The following is a 21,488-nucleotide window of genomic DNA, read 5'->3' as shown; positions in this document are numbered from 1 at the left end:
TCCACAGATAAGCAGCAGACCTCAGCAACCCCCATGTTATAGACACATTAGAGCCTGTGGTGGGAGAGCCAGAGCCAGTCTTCAGACTGACTCACCCGCTCTCTGTTCTGGGGGGGAAATATCCCAAAGGTTATGTGTAGGTATTGCTGTATTGGTGTTCTGTTCGTTTTTTACTGTGATGAAATCAACATTTCCTAGATACTTTTTGTGTGCCACAAATCACTGAACGGTTGAGTCTTGGTTCTGTGTACAGTGTGTTCCTGTATGTTTGTGTATCTTATCCCTCTCCTCTTGCTTTTCTTGGTACTCTAGACTTGTTCACTTCACTTCCTGCGACACGTGGTCCTTCCACTATCCCACTGGTTACGGCCCCTAGAGTGAAGAACCAGTGATTTTGGCCTCTATTGTGAAGATCCACCCTTCCATCCATCTGTCCGTCCATCTGTCCAGCACTTCTCTCCATTCCTGCCCTCCCCCCTCTTCCCCCCTTATCCGGCACAGCTCATGACATCAGCACAGCCAACATGGCATTCTCATCACGCTTTTCCTTCTGGGAGCAAAAGGGAAGTCCTGTTCAGTTTTCCTCACAGCACCGTTGGTGCAGCACTGCACGGTGTGGGGACATGGGGTGGGATACGTTGGTGTCTCTGCATGTAGAAATGTGTCCCCTGCATGTGTCACTCCTCCACTAAGTGTCCATTTTATTATAATAATAATATGCCATTTAGCAGACGCTTTTATCCAAAGCGACTTACAGTCATGTGTGCATACATTTTTACGTATGGGTGGTCCCGGGGATCGAACCCACTACCCTGGCGTTACAAGCGCCATGCTCTACCAATTGAGCTACAGAGGACCACATTTTGGGGCTTGAGAGTGTCACGTCGTTGAAAGCTTGTGGTCTGATAGCCATGCCTCTGCCGTGGTTTTCTGACGGTGTGCTAAAAGTAATCGTTGTCATCGGAGGCATGATCCAATATCAGTGTTTGACTCACCGCCGAAAACCTTGACTGGAGGAATTTGCTTTGGCAAAATGACGAGCTCTGTGATATTGCTTCACATACTTTATTCTAGAGGAGCTCTGACTGCCAAGCTGGCTTTTGATTTCATTTGGTTTGACTGCCATTTTGTTTGACCATCACAACACATCCTGAAGCTCCACAGTAAACTGACGCCTCCCCAAACCGTTACCCAAAATAAAACATCATAGTGGTAAATGGTAAAAATAAATCCAAAGCCTTTTTAAGCAGGCCTTGTAGTTCTCATGTGTCACTTTTACAAAAAAACGGGCCATATTAATGTTCCTTTGTTGCTACAGCTTAGTGTCTGTGAATAATATTAGCCTTAACGTTCAAATAGACACCATGTGGTGTGTGGTATGGTAAGTGATAGATAGCTCTTCCACATAGCATACATCCAGGTTTGCAGCATGGTGTGTGTTTTGCATGTTATGCAATGAGGGGAGTGTTTCCTTCAAGTACCCCTGGCGAGTGACCACTTCTTCTAAGTGTCCTAGATTTTGACCTCAGTCCCTTGTCTTACCGAACCCTTTAGGTCAAAGAAGAGGTCAGACCACCAGGCTCCAAGACATCAAATCAGGGTGTAAGTTGACTGGTATCATTCTCATGTTGTGAAGTTCTAGAGCAGGGCTCTACAATACACGTTTCATCCTCTCTTTCTAATCAGGGACTGATTCAGACCTGGGACACCAGGTGAGTGCAAATAACTACCAGGTAGAAACAAAAAACAGAAGTGTTTCGGCCCTCCATGACCGGAATTGAACGTCCCTGCTGTAGGCTTAATCAGGAATCTGATAGTGTATGACTAAAGGGATCACAGGTTTCTGGGGATTGGAGTCCATTATGGTATCATTACAGCTGAGGAGAGGAAGCCACATCAGACTATTGAGATGCGCCTGTCACATCACTGGTCTTTTACTTGGAGGTTTGCCAGCAGCAAACTTTCTTTCTCGCCACGATAGACAGTTACTAACAGGCCGATGTGAAAAGAGGCACAACGTGGAAGAGCGTAGTTATTTTTCTATTCTGGATGTAATGTCACAGACAGTTACACCTTTTTAATTTCACAACAAAAGCCTGGGGATCCGCGCTGTGTGAGGTGTCTGTAATTGCTTTGTAAATAGTATATATTTTTTTCCTGAATAATCTGTAGCCTCGTTGTGGGAATTGCAGCCATATCCCAACGTAGCCTAAAGATGAACAAACAGGCAGTTTATGAGGGTCGCGGGGCGATATAATATTCAACACGCGCACAAATATGAAAGATATTCAGCAACTCTTGGGGGACAATACTTTATTATTAAAACCAACGTGTTTCTGACAGCCTGATGAAGGCTATTGGTTTTGATAATAAACAAGTATGTTTCTTGTCAACTTTTATTGTCCCTCAAGAGTTTATGAATATCATCCACATTTCCAGTTTTCTCTATTAATGCAGCTTGGTTGGAAAGCGAAGATGGTGAACCACAGTTGACCTTTTTCCTCTCCCAGTCTGAAAGCTCACACAGTGTTATTTAACACTTACTCTGCAGCAGTGCAGACAGGGAGAGAGACAGAAGAACAGTAGAGAGCCAGCAGGGAACCAGGCCTTGATCCCCAGCCTGCTGGCATCCCAAAGGCTGCATCCCCAACATTCAACCTCCTGTCTGGGGGGGGAACCACAGCTAAGCCCCCCATGGGAGCCATGGAGCCATGTCAGGCACTGTAGTGACTGGAGCATAGGAGGAGGGGAAGATTAAACACTAAAGCAGGTTATTATTGCATTAAAGTGTTGTTGACCTTCATTAGTGTCGGTTAGCCACTTAGGTGGAGGTAGGCTCTGTCTGTGGAAGGCAGTGCAGTGTGTTGGGTTATCATAAGGCCTGTAGGACGGCAAGGATATTCAAGCGTGAAATACTAGGGGAGAGATAAGAATGTGTGTCATTGGCACAGTGCTCAGTAGCGTGGAGAGTGAGGCCAGGAAGACAGTGTGTTAGTGTGTGATATGCAGCTGGGAGAAGGATTCAGCACAGGTGTGTTTGAGTGAAATAGCAGGATTTGCTTGCAGCTGAGCGAAGGTGCTGTGTGTGTGTGTCATTAGATCTGCCATTAGAAACAAGGTGCTGCAGTACAGAGAGGGGGCCAAGTCAGCACCCATAGACACCTCTGCTATCTCAGTCTGAAACCCCCACCCACCACCTCTCATATCAACCCACCCTGTTCTATTTCAGGACCTGGGCAGGCATGTGGCAGTTGGGTGAGCATAACAGCACGCCTGTCCAGGAGAGCAAACAGGACCTGTGATCTCTTTGGTCAACCATACATACACTATCAGACGATCCAGACAAACCCAGGGCTTCTCAGATTACGTTTTTGGTTTAGTTACCAAAGTGGAGTTTGCATATGCTTTAAGCTGAACTGCGTGAGTTTACTTTAAGTCTGTTCTGGTTTCTCCTCATTTGTCTTGCTGCTCTGCTCTCTCCCTCCCTGCTGTGTGAGTAGTCAGACAGCGACAGTGGCAGTATGAGTAGCCGCTCCCAGTCCGTGCCCAGTCTGGAGCCTGGCAGGGGCCTACTCTGCACCAAAAGCCCTGAGCCGGCCAAGACACAGCCCGGGGTCAGGGTCAGGAGTCCCTCGCCACCCAGGGTACGCGGGGCCGTAAAGGTCCCTGAACGCTTCAAAAGTCCAGTGCCTCTAATCCAGATGCCAGCACAGCACTTCAGGAGCCCTGACCCACGCAGAGCTTCCATGATTAGCCCTGAGCCTGTGCTGAACGGGAACAGCAAGCCCAATGGATCCGTTAACGGCAGTGCCGTCAATGGGAGCTCTGCCAATGGCAGTGCCAGACAGCCAGACCTGGACAACGATGATCATAGCCTTACCCGCAAGAAGGTAGGAAAGGTGGTGCGTCAAGTGGTGAGGAAGGTACTACCTGCAGAAGAGGAGGATGCTCCAGCTCCTGAGCCTACCAAACCTGCCCCTGAACCTCCTAAATTGGTGCCATTGCAAGCGCCATCATCTGTGCCCAAGGTCCCAAAGGTTCCACTGTTCTCTTTCAAGCACGACACCATCAAGACGGAGGAAAAGGACGATATATCAGCAGGGCTGGCCAGCCTCATGGTCCGCGGGAGGACCAGGAACCGCCCTCGCACACGCATGGATGAGCCACCTGAAAAAAAACAAGAGGAAGCAGTGAAAAGAGAGGAAAAAGAAAGCCCTAAATTGGTTGAGATTAAATCTATCCCTAATGTCGGCCCAGTTTCAAAACAGGAGGATAAGAATCCCGTGTCGGCTGCACCTGCTAAAGTTCCTCCTACTGCTTCTAATTTGACCTCGGTTCCCTCCAAGTCTGCACCCGTAGGCTTCATCCCTGCCTCAAAGCCTTCCCCTCTCTCCCTTCCAGCAGGTTTCATCCCACCACCAAAATCAGCCTCCCTTTCCCCACCTGCTGGGTTTGTACCAGCACCAAAATCAGCCCCCCTTTGCCCACTAAATGGGTTTGTACCAGCACCAAAATCAGTCCCCCTTTCCCCTCCAGCAGGGTTTGTACCAGCCCCAAAATCTACTGCTGTTAGTCGTTCAGTTTCCACTGTAGCCCCCAAATCCTCCCCAGCCATTCCCCCATCATGCTTCATCCCACCACCAAAATGTACCCCCCTTGCCCCTCCAGCAAGGTTTGTACCAGCACCAAAATCCTCCCCAGCCATTCCCCCATCATGCTTCATCCCACCAACAAAATCTACCCCCCTTGCCCCACCTGCCGGGTTCATACCAGCCCCAAAATATACCCCCCTTTCCCCACCTGCTGGTTTTGTCCCCTCTTCTAAATACTCCCATGTCACTCCCCCTTCAGCATCCATTCCCACCTCTAAGTCCTCCCCCAGTACTCCCCCTGCAGGGTTCGTCCAAGCCCCCAAGGCCTCGCCTCTCTCCCCTACTCCTCCCAAAGCCTCGCCTCTCTCCCCTCCTTCCGCCTTCATCACTCCCAAGGCGAATGCCCTCTCTCCACCACCGGTGTTCATCCAGCCCCCCAAACTGCCAGCTGTGAAGAAGCCTGAGGTAGGCCTACTGTCCACACTGCATGGACCACTTTTGAGACCACTGTGTGAAAAAACGGATGTTAATCGCTAATGCACAGAAAGCACTCTTTGCGTCTCCATGATAACTCTGTTTTTGTGTGTGTGTGTGTGGGGTTTTATTTTAACTAACTTCAATTGTTGAGTTCTCCACTTGTTAGCAGAGTTGAAGCTCCATTTTGGGGCCACGATGGGCTCAACTCCCTATTGAACTTGTTTGTTTCTCCAGAACTTTTCTCATTTGCACAAAGTCAGTTTGTTTCTCAGTTTGTTAAAGGGCACAGTCTCGTGGGGCTGAAGCTTTTGTTGCATTCGCTGCTCTGATTCGAGCTCCATCTCTCTCTGAGTTTCTCATGAGGGATGGAGCCTGTCTCACACAGCTCTCCTTCCTCACATCTCTCTCCTTTGAGACGCCAGGGCTGCTGAGACAGCTTCCAGCAAAACAACAAGTTCAGTAGCTCTTTTTTTCCTACTGCCTCAACCCAAGAGACCCTGCTGTCATCTGCAGCTTGGAAGCCTTGTTTATTGAGGTTAGCCTGTCGGGGGGGGGTTCCAAAGGAGGAAAAAGCGTATCGGGGTGGAATGTTCTGTCGCTGTAGCCTGGAGCAGGGAGACCCGCAGAGCTAATTACCGATAGTGACATTGTCTTTCTGGGAGAAGAGTTCAATGCCACGCTGCAGCCACCGTGGCAGGCGTTGGGATAAGAGAATTATCTACACATTTTGTGTTTTGAGTTTTGGAAATTACCGGCCTCTCAGGGTCTTTGTTTACTTGCTAGCCAACCACAAGCTGGCTTTGACCGCTACAGTGGCTATCTGAGTTTGCTATAGTTGTCTAAGGCTAAAGTTTGCTTGTGTTGTGTTATCCAAGCTAGTTATAGTTTTGCTTGGCTTCGCCTTGCGCATTGAGATGTGAATGATTTCACATCCATGTGGGCTTTTGTATCCCTCAACTGTTGATTTGCTCACTAGCTTAGCTAGACTCTGGACGTCTAGAGCATGGTTAGTTTTGAATTTGTTCAGCGTGGTTGTATGATTTCTTTATCTTATGGACTACTTGAATGTGTGTGTACATTACTTACGGCGTGCTTGTGGGCGTGGATGTATCTGTGTGTACCATTTGAAGGTGACAGCCTCTCCCCTGTCCTCTGTTCCCATTGAGAAGGCTTCACCACAGAACAATTCATCAACCGTTTCATCAAAGACTACCCCAACCATAACCCAAAAGGTGTGTGTGTTGGTGTGCCCCACAGCATTCACACAGTTCACTGTTGGTATGCTGTGTAAGTGAGGTTTTGTAACCAAGTGTGTGTGAGTTCAGGATTGGCACGGCATCTAGCGAACATCTCACAGTTCTGTTGTCTATGAAACAGTGTTGCATGTGGTCCTCTAGAATAGTGCGCTTTGATAGCCTTGTAGTTTCAGAGCTCAACCTGTTGGTGATCTGACCTCCAGGAGGCGCCGCTCAGTCCCACTGAAGAGGCTCAGAGACGCCTGGAGAGGATCTTCAGTGTGCCTGTAAAGACCCACCTTCCCTCCTTTCTTTCTTTCTTTCTTTCTTTCTTTCTTTCTTTCTTTCTTTCTTTCTTTCTTTCTTTCTTTCTTTCTTTCTTTCTTTCTTTCTTTCTTTCTTTCTTTCTTTCTTTCTTTCTTTCTTTCTTTCTTTCTTTCTTTCTTTCTTTCTTTCTTTCTTTCTTTCTTTCTTTCTTTCTTTCTTTCTTTCTTTCTTTCTTTCTTTCTTTCTTTCTTTCTTTCTTCTTTCTTTCTTTCTTTCTTTCTTTCTTTCTTTCTTTCTTTCTTTCTTTCTTTCTTTCTTTCTTTCTTTCTTTCTTTCTTTCTTTCTTTCTTTCTTTCTTTCTTTCTTTCTTTCTTTCTTTCTTTCTTTCTTTCTTTCTTTCTTTCTTTCTTTCTTTCTTTCTTTCTTTCTTTCTTTCTTTCTTTCTTTCTTTCTTTCTTTCTTTCTTTCTTTCTTTCTTTCTTTCTTTCTTTCTTTCTTTCTTTCTTTCTTTCTTTCTTTCTTTCTTTCTTTCTTTCTTTCTCTATTATTTCCTCTCTCTCTCTCTCCCTCTTGATACATGCTTCTCCTCTTTCACTTTTTAAATCTTTACTTTTTTTCCTTTATTCATTTTAACAGGACACATTGATTAACATTCCATTAATGAATTTAGAGGTGCTTATTTATTTTCCATGAACAACCCATCATGCTCTCGATCTCTCCTCCTCTCTTTATTTTCTTCTCTGGAAGTTATATCTTTATCTTGATTGCTAATAATAATTTGTCATTTTCCTTTTTGGCACATTTAATAAAAAATACAGATTTACAAATTTGGGCCATATCCATTGCCTGGCTACCCAAACGCCTTGCTCTGGCCAAACTCTACGCCATGCCCACGGACGTTAGTTTCTTCTCCACGATTAGTCTGGATCTGAGTAACTCCCCGACGATTTCTTTTGTTTTGAAAACTCGTCATTGGCTTTGATACACTGATGAGCTAGAAATGGTCCAATCGCTGATTACTTTGTTTTGTACAACCCCCTCATTTTCACTACAATTGACTTAATTCATGGAAGTCTCAGACTGTATTTGTTTTTATTATGTATCCCCATTAGCTGCTGCCAAGGCAGCTTTACATTTTAGTCATTTAGCAGATGCTCTTATCCAGAGCGACTTACAGTTAGTGAGTGCATACATTTTTCATACTGGCCCCCCGTGGGAATCGAACCCACAACCCTGGTGTTGCAAGCGCCATGCTCTACCAACTGAGCTACAAGAGGCAGCATCTACTCTTCCTTGGGTCCAGCAAAAATGAAGGCAGCAATATACATTATAATGCAATTTTGAAATATTAAAATACATTTTACAACAGATTGGACAATACATGAAGTGTGTGTTCCCTCAGGCCACTAGTCTACTACTACACACAATCCAAGTGTACGTGTGTGTATAGTGTGTCTGTTATGTGTGCATATCCATGCATGACTGAACTAATTTACTGTTTATGTCTATGCTGCTTTCTGTTTCCATTCTTGTTTTGTCACCTGTCAAACATTCACTGGATTTGTCAATTCATGTTTTATATTGAGTTTCTCTCTCTCTCTCTCTCTCTCTCTCTCTCTCTCTCTCTCTCTCTCTCTCTCTCTCTCTCTCTCTCTCTCTCTCTCTCTCTCTCTCTCTCTCTTTCTAATTGGTGCTTGGCTACGTCTATCTGTGGCTGTTGTATGGCTAGCTGGAGCCGGTGGTTTGTGCCTCAGCCCCGACCCTTTCTCCAGCCCCAACCCCCCCTCAGGTACTGTGGCCCCCAGGGGTCCCCTCTGGCGGCCTGGTTGAAGTGTGTGCTCTTGTGGCATGTCCAGCGTAAGCCTAGATTCCTCTCCTAACTTTCCCCTCTCTCACCCTACCTGTCTATGTAAGGTTCATCTGTAATGATGCTTGGTGTTTTCCCTTCCTCATTTGTTTCAGACCCCGAACTCTCTGATATTTGTCCCTGATATTACCTGGTTCAATCCTTGCCTGCCCTTCCTGTTTTTGGAACACAGCTGGTATTAAACTGTGATAGTATCTAGATGCCTCAAGGGCAATCAAACAGACCTTGACCTGTATGGAAACTGACAAACCAACCCAGACAAAGGACTTCAATGTGCAGTTTTTGTTTTGTCAATAGCATGGCAGTGGAATGGTGCCCTGATTAAGATGTGCGGCATGTTTGTTTGCCCTGTGTGATGTCCAGTCGCAATGAGAGTGAATGGCAGTGGGTGGGGGTTTATCGTGTGTGTGATTAATGACTGTCAGGTGTTCTCTCTGTCTCCCCTTTATGACCTCTCCTCATCTCTGACCTCTCCTCATCTCTGACCTCTCCTCGTTCTTTGCCATCCCCCAGTTTTTCCTCCCCATTGAATCAGATAGTTCATTCATCACAAAACCCACTGATATTGCCAACTACTTTAATTACTTTTTCATTGGCAAGATAAACAAACGTAGGTATGACATGCCAGCAACAAACGCTGACATCCAGGTATATCTGACCAAATTATGAAAGACAATAATTGTACTTTTGAATTCCGTAAAGTCAGTGTGGAAGAGGTGAAAAAATTATTGTTGTCTATCAACAATGACAAGCCACTGGGGTCAGACAATCTGGATGGAAAATTACTGAGGATAATAGCGGACGATATTGCCACTCCTATTTGACACATCTTCAATTTAAGCTTACTAGAAAGTGTGTGCCCTCAGGCCTGGAGGGAAGCTAAAGTCATTCCGCTACCCAAGAATATTAAAGCCCCCTTTACTGGCTCAAATAGCCGACCAATCAGCCTGTTACCAACCCTTAGTAAACTTCTGGAAAAAATTGTGTTTGACCAGATACAATGCTATTTCACAGTAAACTAATTGACAACAGACTTTCAGCACGCTTATAGGGAAGGACACTCAACAAGCAAAGCACTTACACAAATGACTGATGATTGGCTGAGAGAAATTGATGATACAATGATTGTGGGGGCTGTCTTGTTAGACTTCAGTGCAGCTTTTGACATTATCGATCATAGTCTGCTGCTGGAAAAACATGTGTTATGGCTTTACACCCCCTGCTATAATGTGGATAAAGAGTTACTTGTCTAATAGAACGCAGAGGGTGTTATTTAATGGAAGCCTCTCAAACATAATCCAGGTAGAATCAGGAATTCTCCAGGGCAGCGGTTTAGGCCCCTTACTTTTTTAATCTTTACTAACGACATGCCACTGGCTTTGAGTAAAGCCAGTGTGTGTATGTTTGCGGATGACTCCACACTATACACGTCAGCTACTACAGCAACTGAAATGACTGCAACACTTAACAAAGAGCTGCAGTTAGTTTCGGAATGGGTAGCAAGGAATATGTTAGTGTTAAATATTTCCAAAACTAAAATCATTGTATTTGGGACAAATCATTCACTAAACCCTAAACCTCAACTACATCTCGTAATGAATAATGTGGACATTGAGCAAGTTGAGGTGACTAAACTGCTTGGAGTAACCCTGGATTGTAAATTGTGATGGTCAAAACATATTGATACAACAGTAGCTAGGATGGGGAGAAGTCTGTCTATAATAAAGCGCTGCTCTGCATTCTTAACAGCACTATCAACAAGGCAGGTCCTACAGGCTCTAGTTTTGTTGCACCTGGACTACTGTTCAGTCAGGTGGTCAGGTGCCACAAAGAGGGACATAGGAAAATTGCAGTTGGCTCAGAACAGAGCAGCACGGCTGGCCCTTGGATGTACACAGAGAGCTAACATTAATAATATGCATGTCAATCTCTCCTGGCTCAAAGTGGAGGAGAGGTTGACTTCATCACTACTTGTATTTGTGAGAGGTATAGACATGTAGGTATAGTCTGTTAAAATGACTAGTACACAGCTCAGACACCCATGCATACCCCACAAGACATGCCACCAGAGGTCTCTTCACAGTCCCCAAGTCCAGAATAGACTATGGGAGGCGCACAGTACTACATAGAGCCATGACTACATGGAACTCTATTCCACATCAGGTAACTGATGCAAACAGTAGAATCAGATTTAAAAATATGGAACAGCAGGGACTGTGAAGCAACACAAACATGGGTGCAGACACATCCATACACACACATGATAACATAAGCACTATACACACACGTACACATGGATGTTGTGTTGTAGACATGTGGTAGTGGAGTAGGGGCCTGAGTTCACACACTTAGTGTGTTGTGAAATCTGTTATGAATGTATTGTAATGTTTTTAAAATTGTATAACTGCTTTACATTTTCCAGACACCAGGAAGAGTAGCTGCTGCCTTGGCAGCAGCTAATGGGGATCCATAATAAATACAAATACAAATACCCATCTTTCCACTATAGCACCACTCTAACTATGAACTTTGATCCCTTCTCCTCCCCTCACGCCTGCTGTCCTCCAGGGACAGGTGGACGAGGACCCCGTGGCCATCCTTCAGGCGTCTCACGCCGCTGCCCAACAACCCAAGGTCTGGCCTTTGCTGTGCCTGTGTGTAATTCACCCCCTCAACCTCTCACGTGCACCACTCCCACCACCGACCCCTGGAGTGCTGTGTACTCTGTGTGTTGTGTTCCGTTGCAGTGTCGTCCCCCACCATTCCCCCCCACCAAACACATCTGCGTAGTATTCAGGCACAGCCAAGCCACCCGCACTCCTTTGGCCATCTTTCACCTAATTAGAACATTTTCAGGGGTAAATCAACACTCAAAATGAAACTTGTTCGACGGCACTTAAGATTTGTGGTTGTCTGGATTCCACAGGATCAATCATACCATCACCTTTTGTCTCATGTAGATGTCTTTGCATGACGGCAGTTTTCCAGTTAGGAGACAATGAGACAGACGCTGCAAAAAACATCATCTGATTGTGGCTGATTATGCATGATTAGAAATAAGATGCAGTATACAGTGAGGGAAAAAAGTATTTGATCCCCTGCTGATTTTGTACGTTTGCCCACTGACAAAGAAATGAGCAGTCTATAATTTGAATGGTAGGTTTATTTGAACAGTGAGAGACAGAATAACAACCAAAAAACCCATAAAAACGCATGTCAAAAATGTTATAAATTGATTTGCATTTTTATGAGGGAAATAAGTATTTGACCCCCTCTCAATCAGAAAGATTTCTGGCTCCCAGGTGTCTTTTATACAGGTAAAGAGCCGAGATTAGGAGCACACTCTTAAAGGGAGTGCTCCTAATCTCAGCTTGTTACCTGTATAAAAGACACCTGTCCACAGAAGCAATCAATCAGATTCCAAACTCTCCACCATGGCCAAGACCAAAGAGCTCTCCAAGGATGTCAGGGACAAGATTGTAGACCTACACAAGGCTGGAATGGGCTAGAAGGTGACAACAGTTGGTGCGATTATTCGCAAATGGAAGAAACACAAAATAACTGTCAATCTCCCTCAGCCTGGGGCTCCATGCAAGATCTCACCTCGTGGAGTTGCAATGATCATGAGAATGGTGAGGAATCAGCCCAGAACTACACGGGAGGATCTTGTCAATGATCTCAAGGCAGCTGGGACCATAGTCACCAAGAAAACAATTGGTAACACACTACGCCGTGAAGGACTGAAATCCTGCAGCGCCCGCAAGGTCCCCCTGCTCAAGAAAGCACATATACATGCCCGTCTGAAGTTTGCCAGTGAACATCTGAATGATTCAGAGGAGAACTGGGTGAAAGTGTTGTGGTCAGATGAGACCAAAATCGAGCTCTTTGGCAACAACTCAACTCGCCGTGTTTGGAGGAGGAGGAATGCTGCCTATGATCCCAAGAACACCATCCCCACCGTCAAACATGGAGGTGGAAACATTATGCTTTGGGGGTGTTTTTCTGCTAAGGGGACAGGACAACTTCACCGCATCAAAGGGACGATGGACGGGGCCATGTACCGTCAAATCTTGGGTGAGAACCCCCTTCCCTCAGCCAGGGCATAGAAAATGGGTCGTGGATGGGTATTCCAGCATGACAATGACCCAAAACACACGGCCAAGGCAACAAAGGAGTGGCTCAAGAAGAAGCACATTAAGGTCCTGGAGTGGCCTGGCCAGTCTCCAGACCTTAATCCCATAGAAAATCTGTGGAGGGAGCTGAAGGTTCGAGTTGCCAAACGTCAGGCTCGAAACCTTAATGACTTGGAGAAGATCTGCAAAGAGGAGTGGGACAAAATCCCTCCTGAGATGTGTGCAAACCTGGTGGCCAACTACAAGAAACGTCTGACCTCAGTACTTGGTGACAAAACCCTTGTTGGCAATCACAAAGTCATGTTTTGCAGAGGGGTCAAATACTTATTTCCCTCATTAAAATGCAAATCAATTTATAACATTTTTGACATGCATTTTTCTGGATTTTTTTGTTGTTATTCTGTCTCTCACTGTTCAAATAAACCTACCATTCAAATTCTAGACTGCTCATTTCTTTGTCAGTGGGCAAACGTACAAAATCAGCAGGGGATCAAATACTTTTTTCCCTCAATGTATAGGCCTAAATTTCACACAATGTGAATTTCAAATGTTTTTTTTTATCCCTGTGTTCTTTACTTTATATTGTCTTGTTGTCGTCCCTGGGGATACTGTCCATCCCTAGCATTGGGTGTGTTGTGTTGTGGTGTTGTGCGTGTGTGGATAGTGTATCCATTCCCCTCATACTCCTCCCTCCGCTCACCCACCATGCTGTGTGACATTGATGTGCATCCAACAGTGTCTTTGTTCAGATTCGGTTCACTGATACTTCATGTTCTCTGTCAGATTTAACTGCCTCCTGCTCTCTCTCTCTTTCTCTCACACACACACACACACACACACACACACACACACACACACACAGACAGCCTGAAGGCTTATGTTAGAGGCTTTGGGAAGGTCAAGCGTGGTAACACGGAGCGGTCAGGCATTTCTAGGCGACACTCTGAGCTGCGTTGGGAGAAATGTCTCTCTCTGATTTGTGATCTGGGACTCCTTCAAATCCTAACTGCTTTTTGTCTCTGCCTGCTACACTGAAGCCTATACAGCTTTTATCACAAGATGCACTATTAGCAAGTCCACTGCATGCCCACTGTCAGCCCATTATCTCCAATGCTACTGTACATAATTGTGTAACATGCTATAAGCTTTAAACACTGGCCTGATAACCAGCTACTTTAAACACACGTGAGTGAATGTTATTGATATGAACAGGTGTGTTTGTAGGGAGCACATGTCCACTCTAGTCTAAAGCCTCTCTGTGGTTGAAAACTGCTGAGTGGTAGCTACTGCAGCCACAGAAAGGCCCAGTATAAGGTGACCTGGCCTAAGGTCATTGTTCTGCTGTGTGTGTGACTGTTGTCTTCTCCCCATCTCTTCCAGGTGAAGACAGAGGAGCAGATAGCCGCAGAGCAGGCATGGTACGGCTCAGAGAAGGTCTGGCTGGTCCACAAGGATGGCTTCTCCCTGGGTAAGTTCCTGTCTTACATCTTAGACCAGGAGGGGTGCAGAGCTTTGGCCCTGCTAATTTTTACCCTTGCTTTTAAACTATGGGCTATTGTTTTTTCCTGGAACCGTGTCTGTGCCCACTCCACCCAATAAGTTACAGTGCATTCAGAAAGTATTCAGACCCCTAGCTATTTTCAGGTCTCGCCAGAGATGTTTGATCGGGATTCAAGTCCGAGCTCTGGCTGGGCCTCTCAAGGACATTCAGAGACTTGTCTCGAAGCCACTCCTGCATTGTCATGGCTGTGTGCTTAGGGTCGTTGTCCTGTTGGAAGATGAACCTTCGCCCCAGTCTGAGGTCCTGAGTGCTCTGGAGCAGGTTTTCATCAAGGATCTCTCTGTACTTTGCTCCATTCATCTTTCCCTCGATCCAGACTATTTTTCCAGTCCCTGCTGCTGAAAATCATCCCCACAGCATGATGCTGCCACCACTATGCTTCACAGTAGGGATTGTATTGGCAAGGTGATGAGCAGTGCCTGGTTTCCTCCAGATGTGACGCTTAGCATTCAGGCCAAAGAGTTCAATCTTGGTTTCATCAGACCAGAGAATCTTGTTTCTCATAGTCTGAGAGTCCTTCGGTGCCTTTTGGCAAACTCCAAGTGGGCTGTCATGTGCCTTTTATTGAGGAGGGGCTTCCGTCTGGCCACTCTACCGTAAAGGCCCGATTGGTGGAGTGCTGCAGTGCTGCAGAGGGTTGTCCTTCTGGAAGGTTCTCCCATCATAGAAACATCTCAAGAATGATCGATGAAAACAGGATGCACCTGAGCTCAATTTCGAATCTCATAGCAAAGGGTCTGAATACTTATTTAAATAAGGTATTTCTGTTTTTTTTTTTTTTATACAGGGGTCTGTATACTTTCCGAATGCACTGTATATCCCAATAAGTTATTTGTGTGTGTCTGTGTCCATAGCGACGCTGCTGAAGACGGAGGCGGGCTCTCTGCCGGAGGGGAAAGTGAAGATCAAACTGGAACACGACGGGACAGTGCTGGACGTAGATGAGGATGACGTGGAGAAGGTGGGGGAGGGGACTACACCTTCAATGTATTTTTACTTGATTTTACAGACTCCATCTTAGTTTTGTTATTGGGGCTAAACTCTAGTTCCTTAAGAGGGTCAAAGGAGAAGACATTGACTTTGCTTGATTGCATAGACTATCTTAGGGTTGCCATCAGGGCTAGGGTATAGGCTTGTCCGTTAGGAGGGCCATGAAGCAGAGACCGACCTGGTGGGAGGGGAGGGGGGAGGGGGGGGGGGCGGCATGTAGGGGAAATTTCCAAGAAAGAGGGAGGGGGTCTTGGCACCCGTCAGTCAGCCCGTCTTAGCCAGAAGCAGACACAGATGGTCAGCCAGGACGCAGACTGTCCCTGGCCCAGGGGATTGTGGGACGTCTGTGTAGAGGGGACAGGTTAGAGGGGAACAGGTGTGAGTTTGGCAGGCCTCGATCAGGTGACTCGCACAGACATGGCACCAGGCCCGAATCACAGAGAGATCTGTGACAGGACGCTTTAAAAACTGTTCTGGCACAAAGCAGAAAAACCTCCCATCATCTACAACATGCTGTCTCCAAGACCTTGACTAGAGGATGTCTGCTCTGCTTTCAAGGTGGAGAAAAAGTTGAAATTCCCTCCTGGTTTTATGGACAGTCATTTAACTCTGTTAGGGTGAACTGATAATAAGGGTGACTTTGGACAGTAAGTGTTTTCAACAGCGTCAAGGTCGTCATCTAATCAAACGTTTGAACCATCTGTTTGATTAAGGAAGTGCAAACTTGGACCCGTCTGAGGTTGGAGGGAGACATCTGTTTTAATTGCATCAAAGACTTGGCATCAGGTTCCTGGTGGCTGGTGGCAAGTCACGGTGTGGCATACTAAATCCGTGCTTGACTTCTCTTAAAACTGCTCCTCTACTCCTCAGTGAAACTCAAGACATTACCAGTCAGATTGCCAGTCTCAAATGGACCCCTAGCCTCTACCCCTACAGAGGGCTCTTTGTTTAGATCAATCTGACAATACAAAATAGGTGTAGGCAACCTGGAGAAACTTCAACCTGTCTTATCAAAAGGCAAGGTCTTGGTAGATTTGAATTCTGTTGTTGTTGGTCATTTCTGTAAGCAGTCCCACTTCAGACAACCAGAGTCCCAGTGTGTATGATGTTTTCATATTGCTGTGTACCTTTCAATAAAGCTCTAGAATTACAATACTCATCAGTCATTAATCGTTCACCTTTGACCTTTGCTCCTGTCCCAGGCGAACCCCCCGTCGTTTGACCGCTCTGGGGACCTGGCCTCGCTGCAGTACCTCAATGAGTCCAGTGTAATGCACTCCCTGCGCCAGCGCTACGGGGGAAACCTCATCCACACACAGGCCGGGCCCAACATGGTCATCATCAACCCCCTCAGCGCACCCTCCATGTATTCAGAGAAGGTGAGGAGAGAGGACACACACAGCAGATGCATGTCTTCACACACACAGAGACACACAGATGCACATTTCATGAGAACATATCTGTACCACTCCACTGACATGATTCTGGTTTATTCTCAGTTTAGAATGGTATCATGCATGCTTTTTGATGTACGCATTGGGGTCTACTTAATGCTAGTATGTCCTAGCTATTATGTCATAGTATTTCCTGTTAAGGAGAGGAGTATGGATTAATTAAAACAGGAGAGATAACTAGGAGGATAGAGAGGGAAGTCTTCAGTGGTCCACAACATGACAATGAAATCCAATTATCCTAATGAGATTTAGAGGTTACAGTATTGAGGAGGCCTGTAGGCTGTAATATCTACTTAAGTCTCATCACTCATAACGGAACGACTACCCATTAGACCTTACAGACAGGGTGCTTAGCTGGAATGTGGCGATTTAAGGACGCGCGCGCACACACACACAGAGCCCCACAGAGGACCGTACAGGAGTCACTGGGAGGACTTGAGGTGAACTACAATTAAAATGTTGTGTACCTCTCTCTCCCCCAAACCCTATGCCTCCCTCCCTCCCTCCCTCTCCTTGGTCCCATCAGGTGATGCACATGTTTAAGGGGTGCAGGCGAGAGGACACAGCACCTCACATCTACGCGGTGGCCCAGTCGGCCTACAGGAACCTGTTGACCACGCGTCAGGACCAGTCCATCGTGCTGCTGGGGAAGAGCGGCAGCGGCAAGACCACCAACTGTCAACACCTGGTCCAGTACCTGGTCTCCATTGCTGGCAGCACCGGAAAGATCTTCTCTGGTGAGAGAGTCCTCAGTTAACCGCTCTCTTTTTGGCCTGGTCCTGGACTCTACCAAAATGTCTCATTACCACCCAGCAAGCAGTAAAGCTAGTATTCAGGTTTTTTTGTCTATTAAATGACTGAGGGAAATGTATAAATGAAATGTAAAGAATGTTGAAGGACTGTTATAATCACCTTGGAATTAATTTGGTCCGAGATGGTGGCTAAATTTCTTCAGTGTTAATAATAACCGTGGTGCCTTAAATTCACTATGTAGGTAATTAGTCTTAATAGCCTAATAGCTAATTAAGTAAATAATCTAATGGCTCCACACAGATTGTGCATATGTTTGTACACAGGAGGACATTCACTGAGTTGTTACTGATTAGATCAGTGTCAACTAATTGACTGAGAACTCAGCAGAAAGCAGGTCAGTAGATGTGTTCGTTAGTAGGGTAATATAAAGTGCAGTTCCAACATGCCAGCCAGAGAGGTAGACATGGGGGAGAGTGTAGGGGTGTTAATGAGAATTTGGGAGAGGAGGAGGAGGAGGAGGAGGAGGAGCGAGGGGCAGCTTGATGGAAGCTGGCTTCGAAACTTTTTGGTTCGAAGATCGGTTGTGGCTGACTCAGTATTCCAGTATTTGTGTGTGTGTGTGAAAACGTGCGCCTGTGTGTGTGTGTGTGTGTGTGTGTGTGTGCGTGCGTGTGAGAATGTGCACATGTGCATATGTGTGTTTGTGTGCATTCGTGTATGTGTGTGTGTGTGTGATGGATGAGAGGAACCTCTAATGATGCCCTGTGGAGCTGGGGGATAATTAGCAAAGCTTATCAAAATTCCTCAGCTTCTCCTGGTTAGCTGTAATGGCTAATGAGAGCTCCAGAACCCAGCCACGACTAGACTGTAAACAGGGGAGCTGCTATAGGAGGTGCAGTAGGCTATATAAGTTTCACATACCTACATTTACAGTTACATTTTAGTCATTTAGCAGACGCTCTTATCCAGAGCGACGTACAGGAGCAATTAGGGTGAGTCTGACTGGTAGCCCTACTCTCTGTGTAATGAGGCGTTCCTGCTGATCTTGATCTCGAAAGAGGGAAAGGAGCTCCACTAAGGGAAGCATTGACGAAGCCTAACTGAAATGTCATAACATGATTATCAAAGATACTCACAACATGGTAGTCTAATCCCCTCACAAATAGAACAGTATTGAATGTGAAATCCAAAAACACTGACATGATATTTGGAATAAATAAAGGTGTCCTCTAACTGTCCTCTGTCCCCCTGCCTTGTCCCCCTTCCTCCCTCCCTCCTCTGTCCCTCTCCTTCCTTCTTCCCTCCCTCCCTCTTTCCCTCTCCTTCCTTCCCTCCCTCCCTCTGTCCCCCTGCCTCTCCCCCTTCCTCCCTCCCTCCTCTGTCCCTCTCCTTCCTTCCTCCCTCCCTCCCTCTGTCCCTCTCCTTCCTTCCCTCCCTCCCTCTGTCCCTCTCCTTCCTTCCCTCCCTGCCTCCCCCTGTCCCTCTCCTTCCCTCCCTCCCTAACCTCCCTCCCTCTGTCCCCCTGCCTGTCCCCCTTCCCTCCCTCCCTCTGTCCCTCTCCTTCCTTTCTTCCCTCCCTCCCTCCCTCCCCCTGTCCCTCTCCTTCCTTCCCTCCCTCTGTCCCTCTCCTTCCTTCCCTCCCTCCCTCTGTCCCTCTCCTTCCTTCCCTCCCTCCCTCTGTCCCTCTCCTTCCTTCCCTCCCTCTCTCCCCCTGTCCCTCTCCTTCCTTCCCTCCCTCCCTCCCTCCCTCTGTCCCCCTGCCTGTCCCCCTTCCTCCCTCTGTCCCTCTCCTTCCTTCCTTCCCTCCCTCCCTCTGTCCCCCTCCCTCCCTCTGTCCCTCTCCTTCCTTCCCTCCCTCCCTCTGTCCCCCTCCCTCCCTCTGTCCCTCTCCTTCCCTCCCTCCCTCCCTCCCTCTTTCCCCCTCCCTCCCTCTGTCCCTCTCCTTCCTTCCCTCCCTCCCTCTGTCCCCCTCCCTCCCTCTGTCCCTCTCCTTCCTCCCTCCCTCCCTCCCTCTGTCCCCCTCCCTCCTCCTGTCTCCTCCTCTCTTGCCCCCTGTCCCCTCCCTCCCTCCCTCTGTCCCCTTCCTCTGTCCCCTGTCCCCCTCCCTCCCTCCCTCTGTCCCCCTCCCTCCCTCCCTCCCCCTGTCTCCCTCCCTCCCTCCCCCTGTCTCCCTCCCTCCCCCTGTCCCCCTCCCTCTGTCCCCCTCCCTCCCTCCCTCTGTCCCCCTCCCTCCCTTCCCCTGTCTCCCTCCCTCCCTCCCCTGTCTCCCTCCCTCCCCCTGTCCCCCTCCCTCCCTCCCTCTGTCCCCCTCCCTCCCTCCCTCTGTCCCCCTCCCTCCCTCGGTGCCTGCAGGGGAGAAGTGGCAGGCAGTATACACCATCCTGGAGGCATTTGGAAACAGCTCCACCTCCATGAACACCAATGCCAGCCGCTTCTCTCAGATTGTCTCTCTGGACTTCGACCAGGCTGGCCAGGTGGCCTCCGCATCCATACAGGTAGGCAGTATCACGCACAGACACTGGCATGGACACTGACGCACGCACACAGACGCACGCACACACACACACATATTGACATCTTGTTGTCCTCTTCCTGTACCTCAGACCATGCTGCTTGAGAAGCTGAGAGTGACCAAACGGCCGGAGACTGAGTCCACCTTCAACGTCTTCTACTACATGATGGCCGGAGCTGACACCACACTCAGGTGAGCCCTCTACCACCTCTCAATTGGGATTGAATTGAAGTGGGTGGTTGCAGTAGATTGCAGAAGCTTGGTCTTGTGTATATAATCTTGTTCTCATGTTAACCTTGTGGTGTAAACTAGTTATTTGAACCTGTTCATTTCCCCTGTTTCCTCTCAGAACGGAGCTGCACTTTAACCACTTTGCAGAGAACAGCGCCTTCGGAATTGTGCCTCAGTCTAAAGTAAAATGCTGTTATTTTGCTCTTATTATAATGTGTATTATATGTCCTTTTCTGAATTGTATGTGTGTAGGACAACTGGAAAACTGGTGAACTGTGCCCTTCATCTTCATTATTCCACCTCCCTTCCTCCCTCTCTGTAGCCGGAGGACAAACAGAAGTCATCTCAGCAGTTCACCAAGCTGCAGGCAGCCATGAAGGTGCTGGGCATCTCAGTGGAGGAGCAGAGGGCTCTGTGGCTCATCCTGGGGGCCATCTACCACCTGGGGGCCGCAGGGGCCACCAAAGGTAAGGACCCGTAGCCCTGTCCTACTCACTGTGGGATATCTACTGGACCACTACACTACTCACTGTTGAACTAGTTGACTGAGAACTCAGCAGCCATGTTAGGATGCAGTAAGTGTGTGTTAGTTAGTAGGGGAAGATGAAGTGCAGTTCCAACATGCCAGCCAGAGAGGTAGACATGGGGTAGAGTGGATGTTAAAGGGATACTTCGGGATTTTGGCAATGAGGCCCTTTATCAACTTCCCCAGAGTCAGATGAACTCATGGGTACCATTTTTATGTCTCAGCGTGCGGTTTGAAGGAAGTCGCTAATTGCTAACTAGCTTTAGCGCAATGACTGGAAGTCAATGGGGGTAGCAGATACCCATAGACTTCCAGGCATTGCACTAACGCTAGTTAGCATTGACTCGAAAAACTACCTCTAACTTCCTTCATACTGGACACAGAGACATAAAAATGTTATCCACAAGTTCATCTGACTCTGGAGAAGTTCTCATTGCCAAAATACCGAAGTATCCCTTTAAGAGTTTGGAAAAGGAGGTGGCAGAAGAAGAGGGAGAGGCAGCTTGATCTTGTCCGCTCACTGTTTGTTGCTCCCACCAGGGATCTCTTATAAAGTTTTCAGTGATACATAAAAAAATAACATAACTATGCATGTATGTACTGTATGTATGTACTGTATGTATGTATTGTGATGTCACGAGAGGCTGTGTCCTGGAGGGACGTTACATCCCCCTGAGGTGGCTGCAAACCCAGACAGCTATGGCTCCATCTGCTGGTATGGTCGGGAACTCCACCCCTCTATGGCCAATCTTCCCACGCAGCTGAAACAAATGAGGAGCTGATGAGCTGAAGGTTTGGGAAGGGAAGAGACACACTGAGGGAGTGTGTGGGGGGTGAAGAGACACAGTCTCCAAGCTGGGCTCTCTGGAGGACAAGAGTGCTGCACGTCC

General features: G+C 47.3%; 1 protein-coding gene across 13 annotated transcripts in view; it reads left to right on the top strand.

Annotated features, from left to right (window-relative positions):
* The window catches only part of LOC121567752 (unconventional myosin-XVIIIa), a 166,142-nt gene that overhangs the window by 67,614 nt on the left and 77,040 nt on the right, over window positions 1–21,488 (top strand). For 3 of the 13 annotated variants that reach the window (XM_041877997.2, XM_041877999.2, XM_041878002.2), the window contains 8 exons: window positions 13,952–14,039; window positions 14,987–15,093; window positions 16,325–16,501; window positions 17,103–17,313; window positions 19,682–19,824; window positions 19,933–20,033; window positions 20,191–20,254; window positions 20,395–20,539. In XM_041877997.2, coding sequence (XP_041733931.2) covers window positions 13,952–14,039; window positions 14,987–15,093; window positions 16,325–16,501; window positions 17,103–17,313; window positions 19,682–19,824; window positions 19,933–20,033; window positions 20,191–20,254; window positions 20,395–20,539 — 1,036 coding nt within the window. Of the gene's footprint in view, window positions 1–1,156; window positions 1,603–1,746; window positions 5,058–6,199; window positions 6,302–6,528; window positions 6,592–8,300; window positions 8,361–11,006; window positions 11,073–13,951; window positions 14,040–14,986; window positions 15,094–16,324; window positions 16,502–17,102; window positions 17,314–19,681; window positions 19,825–19,932; window positions 20,034–20,190; window positions 20,255–20,394; window positions 20,540–21,488 lie in introns of those variants that run through there. The other 10 variants (XM_045218665.1, XM_045218663.1, XM_045218688.1 and 7 more) reach the window with 8 other exon arrangements.

Source organism: Coregonus clupeaformis, chromosome 6 (assembly GCF_020615455.1).
Source record: "Coregonus clupeaformis isolate EN_2021a chromosome 6, ASM2061545v1, whole genome shotgun sequence".
Classification (NCBI taxonomy): domain Eukaryota; kingdom Metazoa; phylum Chordata; class Actinopteri; order Salmoniformes; family Salmonidae; genus Coregonus; species Coregonus clupeaformis.
Note: the sequence above shows the minus strand (reverse complement) of the source record. Positions and strands in the feature narration are given on the sequence as shown.